The 20,526-nt window shown below is 38.3% G+C and overlaps 2 protein-coding genes across 2 annotated transcripts; one reads left to right on the top strand and one right to left on the bottom strand.

Moving 5' to 3' along the window:
* Window positions 1-1,920: 1,920 nt before the first annotated feature.
* rmdn3 (regulator of microtubule dynamics 3) lies at window positions 1,921-12,153 on the top strand. Its single transcript, XM_062436999.1, has 12 exons — window positions 1,921-2,482; window positions 5,372-5,561; window positions 5,801-5,941; window positions 7,446-7,788; window positions 9,028-9,130; window positions 9,248-9,308; window positions 9,397-9,472; window positions 9,562-9,639; window positions 10,209-10,307; window positions 10,448-10,501; window positions 10,584-10,664; window positions 10,778-12,153. The coding sequence occupies exons 1-12, from the start codon at window positions 2,281-2,283 to the stop codon at window positions 10,835-10,837; spliced, it is 1,488 nt and encodes a 495-aa protein (XP_062292983.1). The 5' UTR covers window positions 1,921-2,280; the 3' UTR covers window positions 10,838-12,153.
* A 288-nt stretch (window positions 12,154-12,441) lies between these two features.
* Window positions 12,442-16,607, bottom strand: rad51 (RAD51 recombinase). Its single transcript, XM_062437115.1, has 9 exons — window positions 16,524-16,607; window positions 16,186-16,323; window positions 15,614-15,731; window positions 15,003-15,094; window positions 14,625-14,719; window positions 14,408-14,521; window positions 14,163-14,292; window positions 13,653-13,774; window positions 12,442-13,194 (listed from the first exon to the last, which is right to left on the bottom strand). The coding sequence occupies exons 1-9, from the start codon at window positions 16,605-16,607 to the stop codon at window positions 13,071-13,073; spliced, it is 1,017 nt and encodes a 338-aa protein (XP_062293099.1). The 3' UTR covers window positions 12,442-13,070.
* Window positions 16,608-20,526: the final 3,919 nt, after the last annotated feature.

The raw sequence follows: 20,526 nt of genomic DNA, 5'->3' as shown, positions 1-20,526 counted from the left end.
GTTTTGTTGAACAGGAATCTTATGATTTATAAGGTCATCATGTTATTCAAATCAGGATGAGAGGCTGCATGCTATCTTATTATAAGACTGAGACATTTCATCCAACAGACCCTTTTTTATTGCAGTGAACACTTGGCTTCAGTGTGTCCAAACAATCTAGAGTAATATGGGTTCAAAATGTAATAAGACATACTATCATTTAACCTTAAATAGTAGATAATACACTTTACTATTTAATCCAACTTGATTATGTAACCAGATCATGTTGAGGAATATACAACTTATCATTCCAATCTTGAATGTAAGCTCCTCTTCCATTATTTGAGGATATTATCAGGCATCAAGTACATAGACATGTAAAATAATTTGGTCTGTTTCCCTTTAAATCATGTATGACGCCAAACTGATTAAACTATTCATTTTACATTTAATTATATATGCATGTTCCTCGAAAAGTATCTGGCATTTGTGTCCAATATGTTCACCTAAGCATCCATTTAATTGGATTTCTGGTAGGAGTGTAGGCTACAGTATTATCCTCATGTCTTACTGGGTGAGTGACATCATGAATATCGATGGTTACTCTGATTTATTGGAAACGATAAGAGATCCTTTATGTGTTGAGCTTTCATTTTCATTCTTTGGAACCAACAAATCAGCTTTGGGACTCACAGTTTACTCCCTGCAGGTGTCAGTCTGTCATGCCGACTGAAACTCTTCATCAATGACATTATTTTATCCGTTGGACACATTCTTGGCACGCTTCAGTTTCTGCAAATAAAAGTGATTCATTTTCATCCATTGTGTGTCTGTACATAGTATGTGGGTCAGGTTCACAGTGGAAACATGACTTAGCAGCTTTCTTCTAGAGGTTAACAGCCACTCCCAGGCATTAAGGGACATGAACTCCCTCCTGCGTATCATTTCCTCCTTGTTCATTGTGTTCATATCCAGTGGCTAACTTGTCTGTCAACTTCAAATGACTTCTGAAATATGAAATAACAAAAACATACTTTAACGCCAAAAGAAAAGAGCTATGAATACATAGCAGATAAAATGTGTCAGTAGAATTACCCACTAACTGTATTAGATTCACTAATAAAGTTGTAGAAACAGTGACTGTATTTATTTTTTTCATATCTGTGACTTTAAGAATAACATTGTTTGCTCTGTATTCCAACGACTCTGGTCTCTTTCATCTGGCAACTGACATCATTTACAAGTCATATTGATATGATGTAAATACTTTGATAAAGAGATGGACCAGTTACTGACATAACAAAGGGACTAACACACAGTATGCTCCCACAGTATTTACATGCAAGTTAATTTCATCGCTCACAGTTTGTAAAAGACAAAAAAAAATCCTCAAAGTCATTAGGATTAATCTGCTGGGAAAGTCTGTACCCACTTTTGTGCCGATCCATCCAGTGGATGAGGAAATATTTCATGAGAAGTGAAAACTTTGACCCACTGGTGGCCCTAGAGAAAAAGTCAGGGGATCACCAAAGTCAATAGGATTCACCCTCTGAAGGGCCATTAATATTTCAGTATTTAATTGTGCTTTAGTGGTGCGTATTACCAACCAAATTACCGTAATAACAGTAAATGCCACACAGACAATCTGGATGAAGCCAGCTCTGTGGGTCCTGAGCCCATTCAAAAATGAGAAATTAAGTCAAGTCAGAATGACTTACTAGCTCATCATTTTTAGTTTGTCATACATTAGCAGGTAAATGCTGACAGACTATTTCAAGTTATTATACTGATTTAGGTTATTTTATTTTCTTGACGGAAGTGCTGCCCGCTTGTCAACACGTCTTATTTTGAAAGTTTTAACCGGAAGTTATCAAGGTGATATTGATGTGACGCAGCTACGGTTTATGGTTTTATAGCATCATTGCAGCCAGTCGACTAACATCTGCAGTTCTTAGTATAACGCTAACATACTCTGCTAGCTTTAAAACGTGTCGACGAAATATATAGGAGAAGGTTCAAAAGGGACATTATAACAATTGCGTCAAGCTTTATTAAAAAAACGTCGTAGTTATTGGCTTAGTTATTAGCTGCTGAACGTCATATTAGCGGAGGGCTGATGACAGCAGGCTAACGTGCTAGCAGTAAACGTGCGTCGTGCTAACATTATTTTCTCTAATTAGTTAATTTATGGGACTTTACCATGTCGTTGGCATAATGAAAGTCAATACTAACAGTTATGTATAACGACATATAAAAGTGACGTAAGTAGCTCCGTTAAACGACGTGCGTGAGAGTGGAGACATGAACATGCCGCTCGGGAGGAACGGGTTCATAGGGCTCGCTGTGGGAGCTACAGCCGGCTTGGGTTTGATTGCCTTCATCATTTACAAAGAGATCAGCAAGAGAAGATGCCAGAGTTTGGTGATGGAGGCCAGGCCAGCCGCCTGCCTGTTTGACGGGGCTGATGGAGCCGCGCTGCTGCGGGAGACGCTGGGTGCAGAAGGTGGGTGGGTTGGCTGGATGTACTCAGCCTCACACACATGGAGGCTTGTCAGAAAGATGCATGTGTGTTTGAAACAGACAGAGAGAGAGAGAAAGAGAGAGGGGTATGACAGGTACTTTCCCTGTGTTAGTGAAGATGATGATGATGAAGCATGTGGACCCCATGGGACCTTCATAGAGGACGCTGAAGTTAGCTGGCAAATTGACAGTTTATTTGTACTTAAAAAAAAAAAAAAGTAAGAGTAAAATAGTAAAATAAAAGTAAAACTTGTGGGTGAGGTAGAACCAGGGGCGATTCTAGTATCAGACCTTCAGGGGGGCTCAGCTCCTAATGACAATGTTACATACAATGCCTTGCAAGTGTCCAAAACCCCCTGCTAAATTACTCATTTCACTGGATAACATTAATTAAATAAATAATACAATAAATATTAATACAAAGTAGAGTGGTCTACTATAATGTATAATAATTATAATGATGGTTCAGAATAAACAATCACAGATTTCTACAGAGAGGACACTGAGATAGTTAATGAACCCTCTGAGAATCACAGAACTATCCAAAGTACATTAAAGCTGTTAAAATGAAACCATTTGAACCTGTAGCATAAGCGTTTGTCCCATCTCTAACAGACGGGCTTGCAAAATAATTAAAGTTGTTTAAAATCATTTTTAGGAAAGAAAATACAATAGTAATTTATTTATTTTAGGGGTGCTTGAGCCTGACCTATACTGGATTTTTGGGGCTAATGCTGATACAGATATTAGGGAGTTAACAAATTCAGATATGATATATCGCCAAAATTCTTACAGTATATATACAAAGACAGTGTATATAAAAAGAACATTTTTGCAATGTGCTTATCAAATACTTGTGACAAAGATATGTAATGAAGGCATGATATTTTACAATGTAGCTATATTTATTGTATAAAATGACTGAAACACTAAACTTCACTGGGAATTTGATAATTATAACTGACTATAAATAATAAAACCCATACAACAAAAATATATGTATGTATTTAACTCGAATTAAGAAAAAGGATACATATACATAAAACGCTGCCTATATAATTTAGAAAGAATATTGGTGCATATCGGACAACATACACACTGATACTGATATATCTGAGAGAGGCCAACATGGGCCGATAATATCGGTTAATGATATATCAGTCTAGCTTTATTAATAATACATACAAACATTGCAAAATTAAATAAAGCAAAATAGCAAAAATAATAAGTAAAACATCTGGATTATGTACTAGAATCTTTTGTCAATAAAGCATTTTTGAGTTTCATTTTGTATCTAGGTAAAGACAGAGAATCAGATAGTAAGTGCACATTTCTATACCATCCATGCTATCTTATTGAATAGTGTCCTCCAGCTGTATGGTACATTTGTAGGAACAGGTTATTAATGTGTCTAGTTGAATAATAGTTTACCTGAGAATTACAGATACAAATGTTTTGAAACTTTCTGTTAAATCTGTACTCATGTATTTCAACTTCAAAATAAAGGTACATATTTGAAGAATATTAATATCAAAAATAGTTAGTAAATTATTCTTCCACAATGAAGTGAAACCAACGCTAAATAATGATATATAGCTGTGAATTCTGTGGTTTTCCACAACTTACACTTATGAAGAAGTGTTGACATTCTGATAAAAGCCTTAACGCTGTTCAAACCCCTTATTCAAACACAAAAAGCATGACTTCACTGATATTTCTCCATTCAGACCACATTAGACCAGGTCCAGATTAAAAACTACTCTAGTAAAATCTGGACTGGATTAACAAAGAGACTCCAGAGACTCATTAAAACCATTTAAAGATTTGTGAAACATTTATTCTATTTGCAAAATGCAAAAAAGGGTCCCCCCCCCATCCAGACCACATTATTCATTTTTAGTGGAGTCTCCTTGTTAATGTAGTCCACATTTGACATATCTTAATTTATTGGATTGTTGCCTACTGATTGGTTAGTTTTTCTGTTTTATTTGATTACTTCCTGTCATCTGTTTATTGTTATATTTCCCTAAATTGTGTTAGCCTTATTTTATGTTTTGTGTTATTTTTTCCTGTTTTGTTCTTGTTTATTTTTCTCCTTAAGTTGAGGACAGGTCTTCACCTCTCCTGTCACATCTTTACTTTTATTATCTGTATTTTATACTGTCTCATGTATGCAAATAAATCAACTGGCTGTATGTAAATGAGTGAAATGAGCCATCGGTCATCATGTCAGTGCTCCTGTCTCTGCTTAACACACTAAACCCTGACTGCTGAAATTATTGTTTTCAGTTTCAATTCATGTGCAGCAGAGAAGAGTGAAAAGTCCCCACCACAAATATCTGGTCCAAGATGATGTCATCAGATAGTGTAAGACATCAAAGGGCATCAAATTCTTAAATATGAGAGCTTAAAACTGTTAAATTTCTGCCTAAAAAGTGAGTTAAATGGTTAATAGCTTAACATAATTTTAGCACTCAATAAGAGTTGTTGAATAGCTCTTAATGTGACTCCTGGCCTGGCCTTGGATTACTGCTGGTAGGGTTGTATGGAAGTTGTTTCATTAGGATACTTCCTGTGGAGCTATTTTCTGGCATGTCCAACTGTTAGGAGACCACAGACAGACCCAGAGTTAGACCGGAGAGGTTATGTCTGTCCTGGGAACACCTAAGGACTCACCAGGAAGAGATGGAGTAGTTATCCATGTAGGTAGGGAGAAGTAAGGCTGGACTACAGATAAGCAGGAGAAAACAGATGAGTTCATGATTCTTTTAGGAGCTGGTTATGAGTATAGTTAGGCGTACAATATTGACTAAATTGCAAATAAGTCACAAACCACCTGTCTAACGTGTTGTCTCCATGGTTGGTTGTCCAGAGGCGGAGGCCCAGCAGCAGGCTCTGGCGGCGGTGGAGGCTGTGGTGCAGGGCCTGTCCCCGGAGCAGCAGCTGGAGCTCAGGAACCAGCTGGACCAGGTGCTGACCTGCGTGTCCTCGCTGCGCTCAGAGGTGGCCGAGCTGAGGGGGGGCCTGCAGGACATCGCCCTGCAGATCATCCAGGATGTCAAGTGAGTGGCACACACACACACACACACACATATCAAACGAATATATCAGGATTTCATCTTTGGTTCCACTTAACATGAAATTGGATGATTTTGAGGGGAACACACTTTTCTTTCTGAAAGTGTTCAGATGGATATTAATCTCATGTCTATGTGTTCAGTACAGCTGTTCAAAGTTCAAAAATATGTCTACTTGACCTGTTATTTGACTGACCTGTCTGTGTGTGTCTCCTTACATTCAGAAAGGGAGTAGAGGACAGCCAGCGGGTACGCAGGCGCCGTCACATCCATCGAGAACGCACCGACTCCAACAGCTCCAGCTCCATCTACTTCACTGCCAGCCAGGGTGTGGCCAGCGCGTATGAAGAGACCAGTGAAGGAGGGTATGTTACTGTGATTGTCTGTTGTCCAAAAACAATGGACCAACTTGTTCAGTTATATTTAGATAACTGTGTTTGTCTCACTTAAGAGGTGAAGAGTGAAGAATTGGTATTTTTGGAGTTTTAAAGATGTTTATTAATTTTATGCAACAGTTAAAATAATATAGGTCCATCAGAACATGACTTTTGTCATGAATGGCATGTGAGTGCAGTGGTGTTCTAACATTATAGACGGAGATAAGATCAGGCTGTGTTCCAGCTTTGATATAACAGTGTGTGTGTTTATGCTTCTTAACAAGATTCATCAGCTAGTTAGTGTTAATCTCTAAGATGATTACAGGTGGTTAAACTAATACTAAGTAACTGTCTCACTCACATTCATTCTGACTGTGTGTTCAGAATGAAAACAGCACTGCATTAAAAATACAAGGGACAGTGTGGTGGGGGGGATGTTGTTTCACTTACCAACAGGGTGATGTAATATAATCCATACCGGACTGTCTGGATTATATTACATTACTTTGAAATCTTATCAGTATCTGCTGAAACACTGCACAGAGGTTTTTAATGCTTTGACAACTCAGCAAAGTTATCATTTTATCCATCACTGGATGCTCATCAAATTAACAGAAATATGTCTTTACAAATAATCAACCAGGACTGAGTGTGTGTGTATGTGTGTTATCAGCCCTCACAGTGTGTTCTTTGGTGCTATTACATTGCAGCTTTTTTTGCTAAACAACCCAGAGTGTTTTTGCTGGAGTCTTTTGTGTTAACACTGCACAGAGCAAACACAGTGGACTCTTTGAAATGAATGAGGGGGGGGCTGTGATTCTCACAGAACATCACCCTCTTATTTTTAATCATCATAAAGCTAATCATTTTTAATACAACACACAATTATGTATTTTGGGTGAATATGATGTAATCTAGTGATGTAACCTGGGGTCATTGTGTTTTTTGGGTCTGTCAACATTGGATCCCAGCCCAAACTGTGCCCTAAATACTGTGATCTGTTTTTTTTTTTGTTTGTTTGTTTGCTTGTTTTTACCAAAGTAGTCCCTGTGAAAATGACTGTTACTGTTGCTGTTGGATTTTCAGTGCTATGAGCAACACAAACCAAACTCCATTCTCCTCCATTTTATTGGAGTAAAGGCAGAAGTCCTAGAGACAGATGGCTCTAAGCAAATAAAACTGAAAGTAACTGCATAGAGAGATGCCAAACTTTTTTGTTATTCAGATGAACTGACCCTTTATATGGCCAAACACAATTTTTCTCTAAATAATAAATCAATGTAATGTGAAATTCCAATTTAAGTAACTATAGTACATTAATAATAATAATAATAATAGTACTAATAATAATACTCTTTATTTATAGAGCTCTCAAAATCCAAGTTACAAATAGAATAGATAAACCATGCCGAAAAGAGATGAAAGCAATTCAAGGAAAAAGAAAACTCACCAAATCATTAAATAAAAGCGCATGTCGTGTGTGTGTCTTCAGGTACTCCACAGCCTACGCTGAGTCTGACTACACTGACCGAGACACTGACAAAGAGGAGGGAGAGAAAGAGCCTGAACAGGAGTCTGAGGAAGAGGAAGACCAGAGCTGCGCTACCGTCCTCACCCTCCGCCAGGAAGACTCCCAGGAAGAGGAGGTGGAGGAGGAGAGGGGGCTGGAAGAAGAGGATGAGGATGAGGATGAAGAGGAGGGGAGGCTGCAGCTGGTGACTGAAGTTCCCAGTGGGGAGCTGGCTCTCCTCCTGGCACAGAGTGACATCCTCCACACAGGAGACGCCAGCTTAAAAGCAGAGGGCTTTCAACTGCTGCTGGAAAACAGAGCAGAGGTGAGATACTACTCACTGATCACATGATGTCAAACCACCTGTCAGTTTAGATAACTGATCACTACATTCATTATGCTTGGACTGTTGATCAGAAAGAGTACGAACTGTGAAGAAATCTCCACAATCTGAGATCTGATGCATTTGTCATTATTTTTGTGTATTTTTTTATCAATAATGTAAAATATATATTCAGCCCTAGTTTAACTGTACTATCTCTCAGAGCTGCAATGATTAGTTGATTATTTGATTAAATGACAGAACGAACATGAATCTGCAATTATTTTGAATGCGAACATTGACCAATTCCAGCTTCTCTAATTGGACATTGATGCTGCATTTTAATCATTAAATAATCATCAGATCAATTGATAATGAAAGTAATCTTTAGTTGCAGGCAGCCCTAATGTCTGTTGACATGGCTTTTATTTTGAAAGATGAGTTATTCCACTGAGGAAGATAGCATGTAAACCTGTGAGCAGTGATAGTTTGTGGAGGGACCTGCAGACATGTTGTGCAGTTGTGTCGGTGTGCCTGTAGGTGTCAGTAAAGTGTCACTGAACTCTCAGTCAGTTAGAGGTTACTAGCACAATCAGAGGTTTCTGTAACTCAGCCCAAGCAGCTGTTACGGTTGTATTCCTTTTTAATGCATTATTAAAAAGCCCTTTTATTAGTAACAAAAGGACTGTTAGAGAGTAGCTGACACACACCCCAAATGTGTGTTTTATCCTGAGTTTCCAAAAGTGTTGTGTCCTCAAAACTCTTCATCAGTGCTGTGACAAAAACATGCTGACAGCAAAAAGACAAACAAGCTTCTATTTCAACACATTTTCTAACACTCACATCTGTATCAAACTGGAAACCAACACAAAATAACCAACTTATTACATCACTTCATTCATACTGTTGGTAGCACTGACAGAGGTGGACAGATGTTGCACTATGATGGTGCTCACTTTTGGATCTTAAGCACTTGTAATCCTGAAAATGTTCCACTCACACACATCCTCCCACTGCCCAGTTTTCTTTACTCTTAGCAACTGTTGCTAGGCAAAAGTTGACACTGCTAACACATACCTATATTTAATAATATGTATATATGTGCATGTAATAGTCAAAAACTACACCTGTTCTGTGTGTTGTTAAAAATGACTAATGTTTTACAGTACGTAGTGGGTTAGGTAATCTGATTACATTTAACAGTGATTCTTACCTGTTGGTTGCTTTGTGTTGTGTTCTCAGTATGGAGACAGCAGAGAGTTTCTATGGCGAATGGCTCGGGCCTACAGTGATATGTACGAGTCTGCAAAGGACAAACAAGAGAAGAAGAACTACGCACAACAAGGTAATGAACATTTTATTGGTACAGCGTTGTAGTCGGTGTGTTCAGTGTGACAGTAGAACAGAAGTGACCGACTGTATCTCCAGTACCTGTCAGTGAAGTGTGAGCTGGTGTTTGCAGGTCGAGAGGAGGCAGAGCTGGCCCTGAAGAAGAACGGCCTCAGCGCCGAGTGTCACAAATGGTAAGAAAGCCTGAAGCTGAACCCTGAGGAACACCACAGACTTACTGCTGACCTGCTGGTTATCACAGTCATATGTTTGTGTGTGCAGGTTCGCCGTGTTGACAGGACTGACCTCCCAGCATGACAGCATGCACAGCAAACTGAAGAGCAGCCACATTCTGAAGGTAACACAGCAACATTTACTACGAGTTTATTCTAATGTACAGAAGTTGTGAACAGAGGGTGATTTAAAGCTTCTTCTTCTCCCATTTAGGAACATCTGGACCGTGCCATCGCCCTCAGAGATGATGACCCCATGTGTTTCTACCTGCTGGGCAGATGGTGTTATGAGGTGAGACTGGAGATGTATTTTTTGATGAAAAGTGGCTGCATCACAATTAAAGTCACCCAATGTTGAATGCTTTTAATATGAAGCAGCAGCAGCACATGAAACATTATTATTAGCAGTAAGTTAGTACAGCTCTGAGGGAGCTCTCAGTCTGTAGGAGAGTGAACTATAAACTATGAGACTGATATCAGTGAGATCAGACACTGCTGAGTTACATGCTGCGTACTGTGAAGGGTAACAGCTTCAGCTCCTTTTTAGATGTGATTGGCTCACTCAGAAGTGGGTGTGGCATATTAAATAAACATTTGATGTTGGCCTCCACCCACACACCTCCCTCACCTATGTTGTATCAAGAGGAGGAAGGAGAGAAATTAGACCTCTACTACATTCTGTGGAGATAAATATATATTTATGTGTCATGTTTTACAGGAAAAGGAAACGGATGGATTTTTGTTACTTTAAAAAAATACTAAAATACATTTTTCACTGTCTTTAAGAAACTTTAAACATGATCATGACTGAAAGACGCGTGTGTTTCTTCACTATTAATTATTGTGCGTGTGTGTCTGCAGGTGACCACACTTGATTGGCTGGAGAAGAAGGCTGCTGCTGCTCTCTACCAGAGCCCCCCCAATTCTACCCTGCATGACGCCCTGGAGAACTTCCTCAAGGTACCACACATCCCTGCTGCTATACATTTACACTGTCAGAGCACTTTGAAAGGAAAAGCTGACTTATTATTTTTATATGTATTCTTCTAAGTGGACAAGTCATTTTCATATACTTTTTATGTGTTTGTGTGAATTTTCAGGCAGAAGAACTCAGTCCAGGTTTCTCCAAGACTGTAAGATTTTACATTGCAAAGGTAAGCAATAAGAGAGTCATTACATACAAAGAAAAGTGTATCAGTGTGTTTCCATTGTGTTACCATGTTGTTTGTCTCATAGTGTCATCAGGAGCTAGGGAACATCTCTGAGGCAACAAATTGGACGGAGCTGGCTCTGAAGATGCCCTCTAACACCAATGACGTAAGAACACACTTCACTCATCTCATTTAATCAAGCCAAACAATCATTTATGTTGCTCTCAGTACTATTATTTGCTCTTATTGTTGCCTTTTCTTTTCTTTTTTTCCCCCTAGGATGAAGAAACGAGAAAACTGGAGGCTCAGCTCCGCGTCTTAACTGGCAAAAAAATTTGAACTTATTTTCTAGTGGGATTCACGACGAAAGCACTCAGCCGATGCCACCGATTGGCCATGTCAATGCTGCCCATCTCTGATCATCCAATCAGACAAGTACTACAATTGTGGCACACTAATATCTTTTCCCTTCACTGGTGAATATCTTTGTTATACTGTCACTGTGAAATGATATTGAGTTTATTAATATTTATTTATTTTGCAGACTTTCAAATGGCTTAACTGAGTCACTAAGGAATATATATTGTATATCTAACTTTTTTTAATTGTTTGTTTGTCTTGAACTGATAATCAAGTCATTAAAACACAAGGTGGTTTTAGTTTTTCAGCACATTTGTCTTAATTGAACAGGCATATTTAAAGGGTCAGTTCAACCAAATAATTACACGTGGATTCTACTATAGTGTGTGGTTTTATTTGTGCAGGTTTCGCCTTCACCCTAAATACACTAGAGGTGGATGGGAATGAGTTTGTGCTATTTGAGTAATAGATATATTTCTACTCAGCTCTAATTGAGGCGGAGACAGATATCTCTGCGTCTAGAGAAAGATGGTAAGAGATGTGTTCATGGTCATTTGGGAGGATCAGTCCAGTTACTGTAATTAGTCGCACTGTCAGAAGAACATATCAATGAATTTAAGGGAGCAGAAGGTTGTCTAAGAGGAGATTCAACCTACAATGAGGGGGGGGTGGGACTTAGGAATTTTACATTGTGTGTGTAATGTTATTTATGCAGGAAATATGTTGGACTGTGTTGGAACGTGGAGCATGTAGTCCAGTTTGATCAGGAATGTGAGAAGAGCTTTAAGGGAGGTGAAAGAGGGAGTAGAGAACTTCACCTTCATTCTGCCGGAGATAAATGACGCTTCATTTGATGTAGATGTAGTGTTTTGATCAAAATAAGTCTTCAAATGTATTTATTTTTATTTAAAACTATAAATCATGTCATTTCCCCTATAGATTAGGAAACTGTAGTGGAGCACACACAGTACACTGACAATGTAAGGAGATTTCTGATTGGTTGTGACTGACGTGTTCAAATGTTCCTGTACTTTTTCCTTTGAGTGTGTTTTGCTGCCTTCTGATATTTGAGTGTTTTTACATTCCTGTTATTTTCTGAAGTGAAAGCTGAGATACAGTTTGTTAGATTACTTTAACGGCACTTTGTTTTCTCCATTTAATTTATTGTGTTGATTTTATTTGAGCTCACTGCTTTAAGATAAGTGTTCCTGTCAGTGGATATCATGTTTTATGAAAATGATGGCATTCCCTAATTATTCTGATCCTATGATGAAAAGTGAATATGCACTAAAGTGACACATGGATAACCTCGAATAAAACCTTTTTTCTATGTCTCTCTCTGCTTTTCAAAGTTATGTTGACATGTGACTATAAGACCAACAGCAGTTACACAGTATAAAATCACATTGATAGAAACAGAAGAGCTTTTTAATAGTAAAACAAATTGAATTTAAGCTTTGAAGCTAACAAAGACAAACAGAAAAGAGAGCAGACACTCAAACATGTCTAAACATTTGATACATTACATAAAAGAAAAGTTTTGTAAGTGTCTTAATTAGGAAAAAAATGTTTCATCCTCAGAAATCACTGAAAGATCCCAACAGTTAACAAAAAGATCTCTACCTATTTAAAACACTTTTTACATTTATATTTGTTGACCACTCAGTACATGAAACTCCTGAAGAGCACTCGCTGCACTCACCAAAGAAAAACTATGCTGACTGTTTAATTATGACTTCAATTATCATAATTCATTATAAGACAGTTTTAGTGACATGTTTAATAGTTTTTGTAACCATACAAATATTTATGAGACCTTTTTTTGAGATTGTGGATCTCATAATTATAAAGATGAATACTTTTTATAATTGTGACATACTAGGTTATAATTATGAGATAAGGATTTTATAATTATGACAAACTAAAGTCAGACCTGGAGCTTTTTTTCTTCTTTGGTGAGTGCAGTGTGCTTCTCTATGAAACGTTCCATCTTGCTGTTGAGCTCCAGGAGGTCAGATCATCTCATCCACTCTGCTTCAATCAGCATCAGTCCACATGGTGTAACTCATCACCTTCATGCCTGTGTGAACCGTCAGTCTGAGGCTTGTTTAGGGTGGAGGTGGCACATGCAGCGCTGGAGTCTGAAGGTTGAGTTATAGCAGGTGTGAAGCGAACATTTAGCACCACCTCGCTGCTTCCTGCCTCTGCTTGCTCAGTCCTTGGCGTCGCCCACTCCGTCAGCGTTAATGGCGAACATGGCTTCGGCCTCTGGCAGGCAGGGGGAGTCGTAGATTTTACAGATCCTCGTCTCTCCTCGGCCTTTCCTCAGGTACAGACTGCAAGGAAAACGCCCGTTTTAATCCTAAAGTTGTCTTGAGCGATCAAACCATGATGTCATCCACCTACAGCTGCTTTAACTCCTCACTCCCTGATCTAACTCTTACACCTGCAGTAACAGACATTTGGCCACTTGGGGGCATCAGAAACAAGCAGTAAACTCAACACTGACATATTTTCACCTTTGAAGTTGATATGTTGAACTTGTGAGAAAACAGCTGCTTTTTTTCACATCCACAAGTTACATTATCCTTCATTAGGAGTTGTGTTTCTGTCCACCTGCTGAATGTAAGTCTCATATTCACTGAAAACAACACTATGAGAGCACTGAGACTGAACCAAAACAGTAAAGTAGCAGCCGGACAGCTAAACAATGAACTGAAACTCACTGTAAAGCTCTGTGAAGTCGAGTGGAACTTCAGAGAGCACTGATATTGGACCGTGTTGTATCACTCACCGTGTAGTGGAGGCGTGAGCCAGAATGTTGCCACCGATTGGTTTCTTGGGATCTGCGGAGAACATGGCTGCCCCGTCCACCTGTGCTACCACCTGGTTGGATATCACCACGGCAACGCCAAACTGTTGTGGTAGAGGATTGAAACGAGGCAGACAAAAATGATGGTAAGAAAAAAATCAAACGCCCTGAATTATTTAGTACGAGCCACCAAAATGACATTGAATGTGACTAAATTTAAACAATGGGTCTTCATCTGGTTGCAGCTTATTAAATATGAATATTTTATGGGGTTTCTTTAGTCCTCTGACAGTAATCTGAATATATTCGTGTAATGGACGGTTGGTCAGGACAAAACAAGACATTTGAAGACATCACCTTGGACTTTGGCAACATTTCTCACCATCTTCTGACATTCCGTAGCCCAAACTATAAAACTATTAACAAATTCATCAATAATAAATATAAGTGGGAGCTTGTGACATCATCAGGCGTACAGGAGGAGTAACGTACCTCGTCTGCCAGTCTGAGCAGCATGCGCAGGAAACGTCCCAAGTGTCCCTGCCTGGCTGACAGCTCCCCTCTGCCTGAGTAGTCTGTTCTGTACAGAGCTGTGGCGCTGTCCACTATCAGCAGAGCATACCTGACACACACACACACACACACACACACACACACACAGTCAGTAGTAGTTGGGAACATGATAATTCCTCTTCATGTACTGTTTGGATGTATTTACAGTGTTTCTGCTGACTGACCTGGACTCAGCCATCATGGCGGAGGCTTGATACAGCAGCTGTGTCTGATGGTCTGTGTTGAAGGCTCGGGCGTAGGCCACATTGTCCAGAACATCGCTGCCTACCAACCCGTACCTGATAACACACACACACACAGGAAATCCAACATGTGCTGTTCAATCATCCACAGCAGTACAGGATGTGGGTGAATAAAAAAAGAAGTGCTGATCCTCCTCACCTCTCTGCCACAGCGAGGAGTCTCTCTGGTCTGAAGGTTCCCTCTGTGTCAATGTACATGGCTTTACCTTCTCCACCCCCCTGATCAATGGGTAACTGTGGACACAAGACACAGTGGAGTCTACTGAGTGTGATAATTATACATACAACCTCTTTAACTCCACAGCCACAGATATTTTTCACTTTCAAACTTTCAGACATTTTGTTCTGATCAACAGTCAACAAACCAAAGATCATCAGTTTACGGTCAGATAAAATAAATTAACTAAAACATATTCACAGAGAAGAAGCTGGACTCAGACAATTTGGACAATAATTAATCATCGAAACAGTTGGTGATTCATCTTTTGTCCATCGACGAAGTCAGTGTGGTGTGTACCTGACAAGTGACAGCCAGTGTGTGGCACAGCTGGGTCTTCCCCGTCCGAAACTCTCCAAACATCTCTGTGATGGAGCCCGTCTCGATCCCACCTGCAGGACAGACAGGAAGTCACAACCGCTCTGTCACTCCTCTGTGTAATGACTTTGTTCTCTCATTATTTGACTGGAGCTTATACAGTCAGAAACAGGAACTTTGCTTCAGTTGGTTCAGTGTGTTTCCGATGCTGTTTTTTTTCCCACAAATGAAATGAAACATACATTCATCGGCCAATTTATTAGGTACACCTGTGCAATCTAATGCAATCAAGTGATGGTGGTGTACTGAGGTGCATTATATTGAATTGTGTTCCTAATATTTTGCCCCCCTCATGTATGTTAATGGAGTGGACAAAATATTAGGAACAATAATACACCACCATCACCCACTTTGACCTCAATCATAACCATAAAGTAAAATTATCACCTTCTTAACAATGTTAACAAAAACAGATAATGTATAAACTTCATAAATGTAAAAATTATAGCAGAGCTGTTATATTGGATTACATTAGATTGCACAGGTGAACCTAATGAAGAGGCCAGCGAGTGTATATGAGTGAGTTTACGAACCCTGCAGGAGTTTGTCGAGCTCTTTGGAGCCTGTAGAGATCTGAATGATTTCGGCTCTCCTCTGGTGGAACTCTGTAGCTGTAGTGAAACCCATCGGCACCAGCTTGGCAGCTTCAGTCTGATAGAAGAAGACATCGTTTAAAACATAAAAATATATAACAGGTCATGAGAATATTGGTCTTGCTCATGTTGTAACTATTCCACCTCACATGTAGTGAGACATTTTTTAATTCTAATCATTACACATAGAATATCATCCAGGGCTCAGTTGGACGTTGTTCTCTTCTCTATGCAGAATGATGTATGAACAGTTTGTTTTCACATTATCTGCTGAAGGAGGAAAGCTTCTCTAAGCTCAGTGAAAGTCTCAGTTTCTGACATGTAGCTATGAACAGGATTTGTGACATCACAACTAGTTTGGAGCCAGTCATGGTCCAGTATGCAACTTCTACAAGTGTGATGAAGAAACTTGAACTGAGAATGCACTTCATGTTGTCCATTATTCTCCTCACAGGACCAGCAGAAGCACTTAACAGTGCATCAGAAGTGTTGAATAGCTGTTTGTCTCTCACCAGGATTTTATCAGCTTTGGCCTCACTGATGCCTTTGATGTTGAGCAGCTCCTTCTTGGGTGCGTAGGCCACCGCTTCGATAGTGTGGAAACCTGCATCCTCCAGTTTCTTGATGTCACTGGCACTGATTCCACATTGCTGCATGTGGGAAAAGAGAAAGAAAAACAGACACATATGGTGTAAGTTCAGTGGGAGAGAGGAACGCAAGATTTTTCACCTTTCAGATATTGTAGGTGTCTGTGTCATATCATTAAATATTTACAACCAGATGTGTGACAGGGAAAAAACACATGAAGTCTGATTAAAGCTGCGGGATGACTGCTTTCAGGAATACACACCTCTAGTCTGCACAAAGGCTGTGGCCCAAAGTTTTCTTCCTCCTCTACCTCTGCCTCCACTCTGGCCTCGCTCCTCATCGCCATGATCTGAGTGTAGATGACAGAGAGCAGCACATATGAAACATAGAATATGGAGAGTCAAATATTACAGTAAAAATGGACAAAACCAAATGAGCTTTTATCACCATGTTGTAGGTCAGCATAGAGCTCAGACTCTGTATCTCAGTCTGATGCTTGAATTCATGACTTTTTATGCTGAAAATTGAACTTTAGATGTATAAGATGCAACATCCACTGAAGTTATTTATTTCATAGCAAGAAAATAAAGTATTTTTAAATAGTATATAGTTTCAGTTTTTTACTACACAACAGTCTGTATATGTTGGGATTACTGTTTAAAGACCTTTCGGGAAACATATATTGACACTTTGAAAATTTAAAGGAGGAGTAAAAAAATTCTGATATTTATATATCACCAATTAATTCTATATATAAAGAATATATACATAAACATACATTTTTTTGGCAAAAAAAACAAACAAACAACAAAAAAAAACAGGCAAAGATATGTAATGAAGGCCATGATATTTTACCATTTGACAATACACTTTATTATAAAATGACAGTGGACTGAAACAGTAAACTACACTGGGAATTTAATCAATATAAATAAGTATGTATTAATAACCAAAAAACATGTAGAATTATAATGAAACTGAATTCAGAAAAAGGATCAAATATGCATTAATCAATATTGCCTAACCAATATATCAGTCGAGTTTTACTAAGTATACTTATAGTAATGGCAGAAACTTAGATAATAATAATAATAAATAGTGATCTGAAAAAAGACATGAGCTCAGATTTTAGATCCGTAAAAAAAGGACAATTCATATTAAAATGTGATAAGTTTGACATGACCTAAGCAAAGTGACTCATGTTACAGAGCAGCAGTAAGAACTTAATCAAACAGTGTTACACATCCTCAACACAAACACTGCTATCTTAGCTAGCTATCGTCAGCTGTTGTCAGGTTAGCCGTATCAAGGTAACGCCGCTGCTTCACACTGACGTTATTTTATCAACGGCGATTAGTTTTAATACACACTGACTGAAACTAACAACTTCCCAGTACGCTGATAAACCAACTCTGGTAACATTTACACAACGAACTCCGCTGATAACTATTAACAATGGCAACAAGCTTCACTGCCAGCATAGCTGCTCTGAAGCAACCGCTAACATTCAGTTAATAAACCGATGCAGCTGTTAGCTCCTTAGCATTAGCCCTGTTTACACGTCCGTTCACTATATTTCAGTTACTTCCCAACTAGCTGACAACTGCTCCATGGAAGACAGCAAGCTAACAAGTTCAATACGAGTTAATATGTTTGTCTTACTCATATACTCACATCATTTGCAAACAAAAAGTAGATATTATTACGTGACACAGTTACAGATGGAGTCTAACTTACCTGCACACTTCTTGTTTCCACAAATGTTTGATAACCAAAGCTCCCGCGTATTCTACTGATGACACGTAATGACGCTGTACGTAACGACAAGAGTCCGCCGTCCCCTGTGATTGGTCAGATTATAGATCTGTGTAAAGTAACAGTTTTTCTTAGGCTAATGGTTACGCGGACACATCAAATGATACAGCTGAGACTGACCCCACTATTAATTCAAGGAACTTTCATTCTGGACAAGAAATGCAATAATTATTGTATTAGAAAATGTTTTACAGAAAAATCATTCTCTGGACGACAAAATAAAATGATATATTAAATAAATTTGATAACATTTCAGTCACTAAACTTTGTACTATGTATATTAAATTCCCTATAGGGAGACCAGGGTTGGTTGTCACACTTTTTACTCCTGTGAGAATTGCTGATCATCAAAACATCTTTAAATCATCTTTCCTACATCAAGTGGAAGCTTCAGGTCTTCACTTTCACTTGTACAACTTATTGTAACAAGAAGTAATTAACCATCTAAGACACTCTGACACATTGTGACAACCAACCCCATCACTGTTGGTTGTCATAAGATAAGGGGTTGGTTGTCTCTATAGTTATCAATGGGGTCTCAGTAAAAAGGTTTGTTAATATTATTATTATTATTATTATTATTATTATTATTATTATTATTATTATTATTATTATTATTATTATTATTATTATCTAGTATAGGTTTTCATGCTCCATGGAAACACAGTGCTTTTTTATAGTGATTTATGGTTTTTTATGAGATAAAAAAATGGTAAGAGATGGATGATTCGATTTTGTGTTGAATAATTGACATGTGATGTTACTTTGTGATCCAATGAAAATGTCCATCAGTACATTGAAGGCTGAAAGCTTCATTTAACTGGAGGAAATATGGAGTAGAGGGTAATCTTATGTACTGTTTTAACCCTTACACACCGTTCAGGTTCAAATTTGAACCCTTTTACATGTGGGAGCTATACAGCCTATAAACATTTCTTTAAGGCAGACTTTTCCTAATGTGACCTTTAATATACAAAAAATTCATCATAATTGTATTTTTGTGCAGCTGATACACATTGTTGTATGCAAATCCGACCTGTGTTTATTTAAAAAAAAAAAAAAAAAAAAAAAAAAAAAATCAAAAATCAGCATTCCAACATGTTGTTGTATTCTTCTTTTTCTACAAAATGTTCTCCTGGACCAAAATATAGTGATTGTGAATGTCTTTTTTTCCATAGATAAACACTCTGACAGCTTCATTAAGGACTAATCAAACATGTATTAATGACTGATGGGGAATTTATGAATGTGAATTGGTGTAGAGACTAATTATGAGTCAGAATATGAACAGTGTGTGAGGGTTAACCTCTGATCATTATTGTCTTCAGGCGTCAGTATCACTACTGTTCTGTACATACTAGCATTCAACTGACACATGTTTCTGTTGATGAACTTATTATTTGAATCAAACTGTGAGTGAGTTCTCAGTCTTGTAATAAGTGTTTTTTGTCTGTAGTTTTATTGTAAACATGCTGTAGATGATCATGGAGGTCTCTACACAGTGATGAGGACATATGCACAACCTCTTCAAACTTTATTCACTGTTATTACATAGCTGCCCCCCCCCCCCCTCCTCCCCCCAGCATTACATCACTGATATTGTTTTGTTGTGTGCTTTATTTCACTGCTTCATTCAGCTGCCGTCGTCCTAAATGACTCTTACTATGTTCAGTTCAAAGATTATTTACAACCAGTGTTTTTTTATTTTATTTTTTTTAAGTTGCAAGGACAGGGAAGAAAAGAAAAAGACAAGACAAGACAAAGGAAGCTATGGAAGTATATTGCTGCCACGCCAGAAAAAGAAAAATCAGTATCAGTAAACATCAATTTTACATCAATAACTTGTGTTTTAAAGTGAAAAGTTCATTGTTATAATAATAATGATTATTATCATTATCATTATTATTATCATTATAATTATCATTATCATTTTTATCATTATCATTATCATTATCATTATCATTATTATTATAACAATATACTATTTATGTCATTAAAAATAACTTATATAGTTGTGTATAGTATTCTCATCTGGACTGTAAACTACATGCAGCAGCACAGAAGGATGAGATAAATAAATAGTATATTGTTATAATGTTGTAATAACATCAAATTAAGATTTTGTTATAACAATAAACTTTTAACGTTGTGAGGTCATGCTGATCTGTTTTTCTTTTTCTGGCGTGGCAGCAATACGTTTCCATAGCAACAGAAAAAGAAACTAGAAAAAGAAAAGACAAACATACAGAGGCGGCAACTTCTTCTCCTCCTCCTCCTCCTCCTCATTGTCTCTCGGCCTCTTTGAGCGAGCTGTTGTTGTTGCTCGTCTCCGACCTCCTCTACACACTCCTCCTCCTCCTCCTCCTCTTCATCTTTGAGCGAGCTGTTGTTGTTGCTCGTCTCCGACCTCCTCTACACACTCCTCCTCTAAAGACTCCTCCTCCTCCTCT

Source organism: Scomber scombrus, chromosome 17, assembly GCF_963691925.1.
Source record: "Scomber scombrus chromosome 17, fScoSco1.1, whole genome shotgun sequence".
In the NCBI taxonomy this organism is placed as follows: domain Eukaryota; kingdom Metazoa; phylum Chordata; class Actinopteri; order Scombriformes; family Scombridae; genus Scomber; species Scomber scombrus.
The sequence above is the reverse complement of the archived record's forward strand: the minus strand, read 5'-3'. Positions and strand labels throughout refer to the sequence as shown.

What these genes read in the sequence shown, in the direction of transcription:
- rmdn3 (XM_062436999.1), top strand. Translation starts at nt 2,281, where the DNA reads ATGAACATGCCGCTCGGGAGGAACGGGTTCATAGGGCTCGCTGTGGGA. An exon ending in GAAGAACTACGCACAACAAG is followed by an intron (nt 9,131 to 9,247) that starts GTAATGAACATT and finishes TGGTGTTTGCAG; the next exon opens with GTCGAGAGGAGGCAGAGCTG. An exon ending in CCCTGGAGAACTTCCTCAAG is followed by an intron (nt 10,308 to 10,447) that starts GTACCACACATC and finishes GTGAATTTTCAG; the next exon opens with GCAGAAGAACTCAGTCCAGG.
- rad51 (XM_062437115.1), bottom strand. Translation starts at nt 16,607, where the DNA reads ATGGCGATGAGGAGCGAGGCCAGAGTGGAGGCAGAGGTAGAGGAGGAA. An exon ending in GCCATGATGGCTGAGTCCAG is followed by an intron (nt 14,293 to 14,407) that starts GTCAGTCAGCAG and finishes TGTGTGTGTCAG; the next exon opens with GTATGCTCTGCTGATAGTGG. An exon ending in TGCTCAGACTGGCAGACGAG is followed by an intron (nt 13,775 to 14,162) that starts GTACGTTACTCC and finishes CTACCACAACAG; the next exon opens with TTTGGCGTTGCCGTGGTGAT.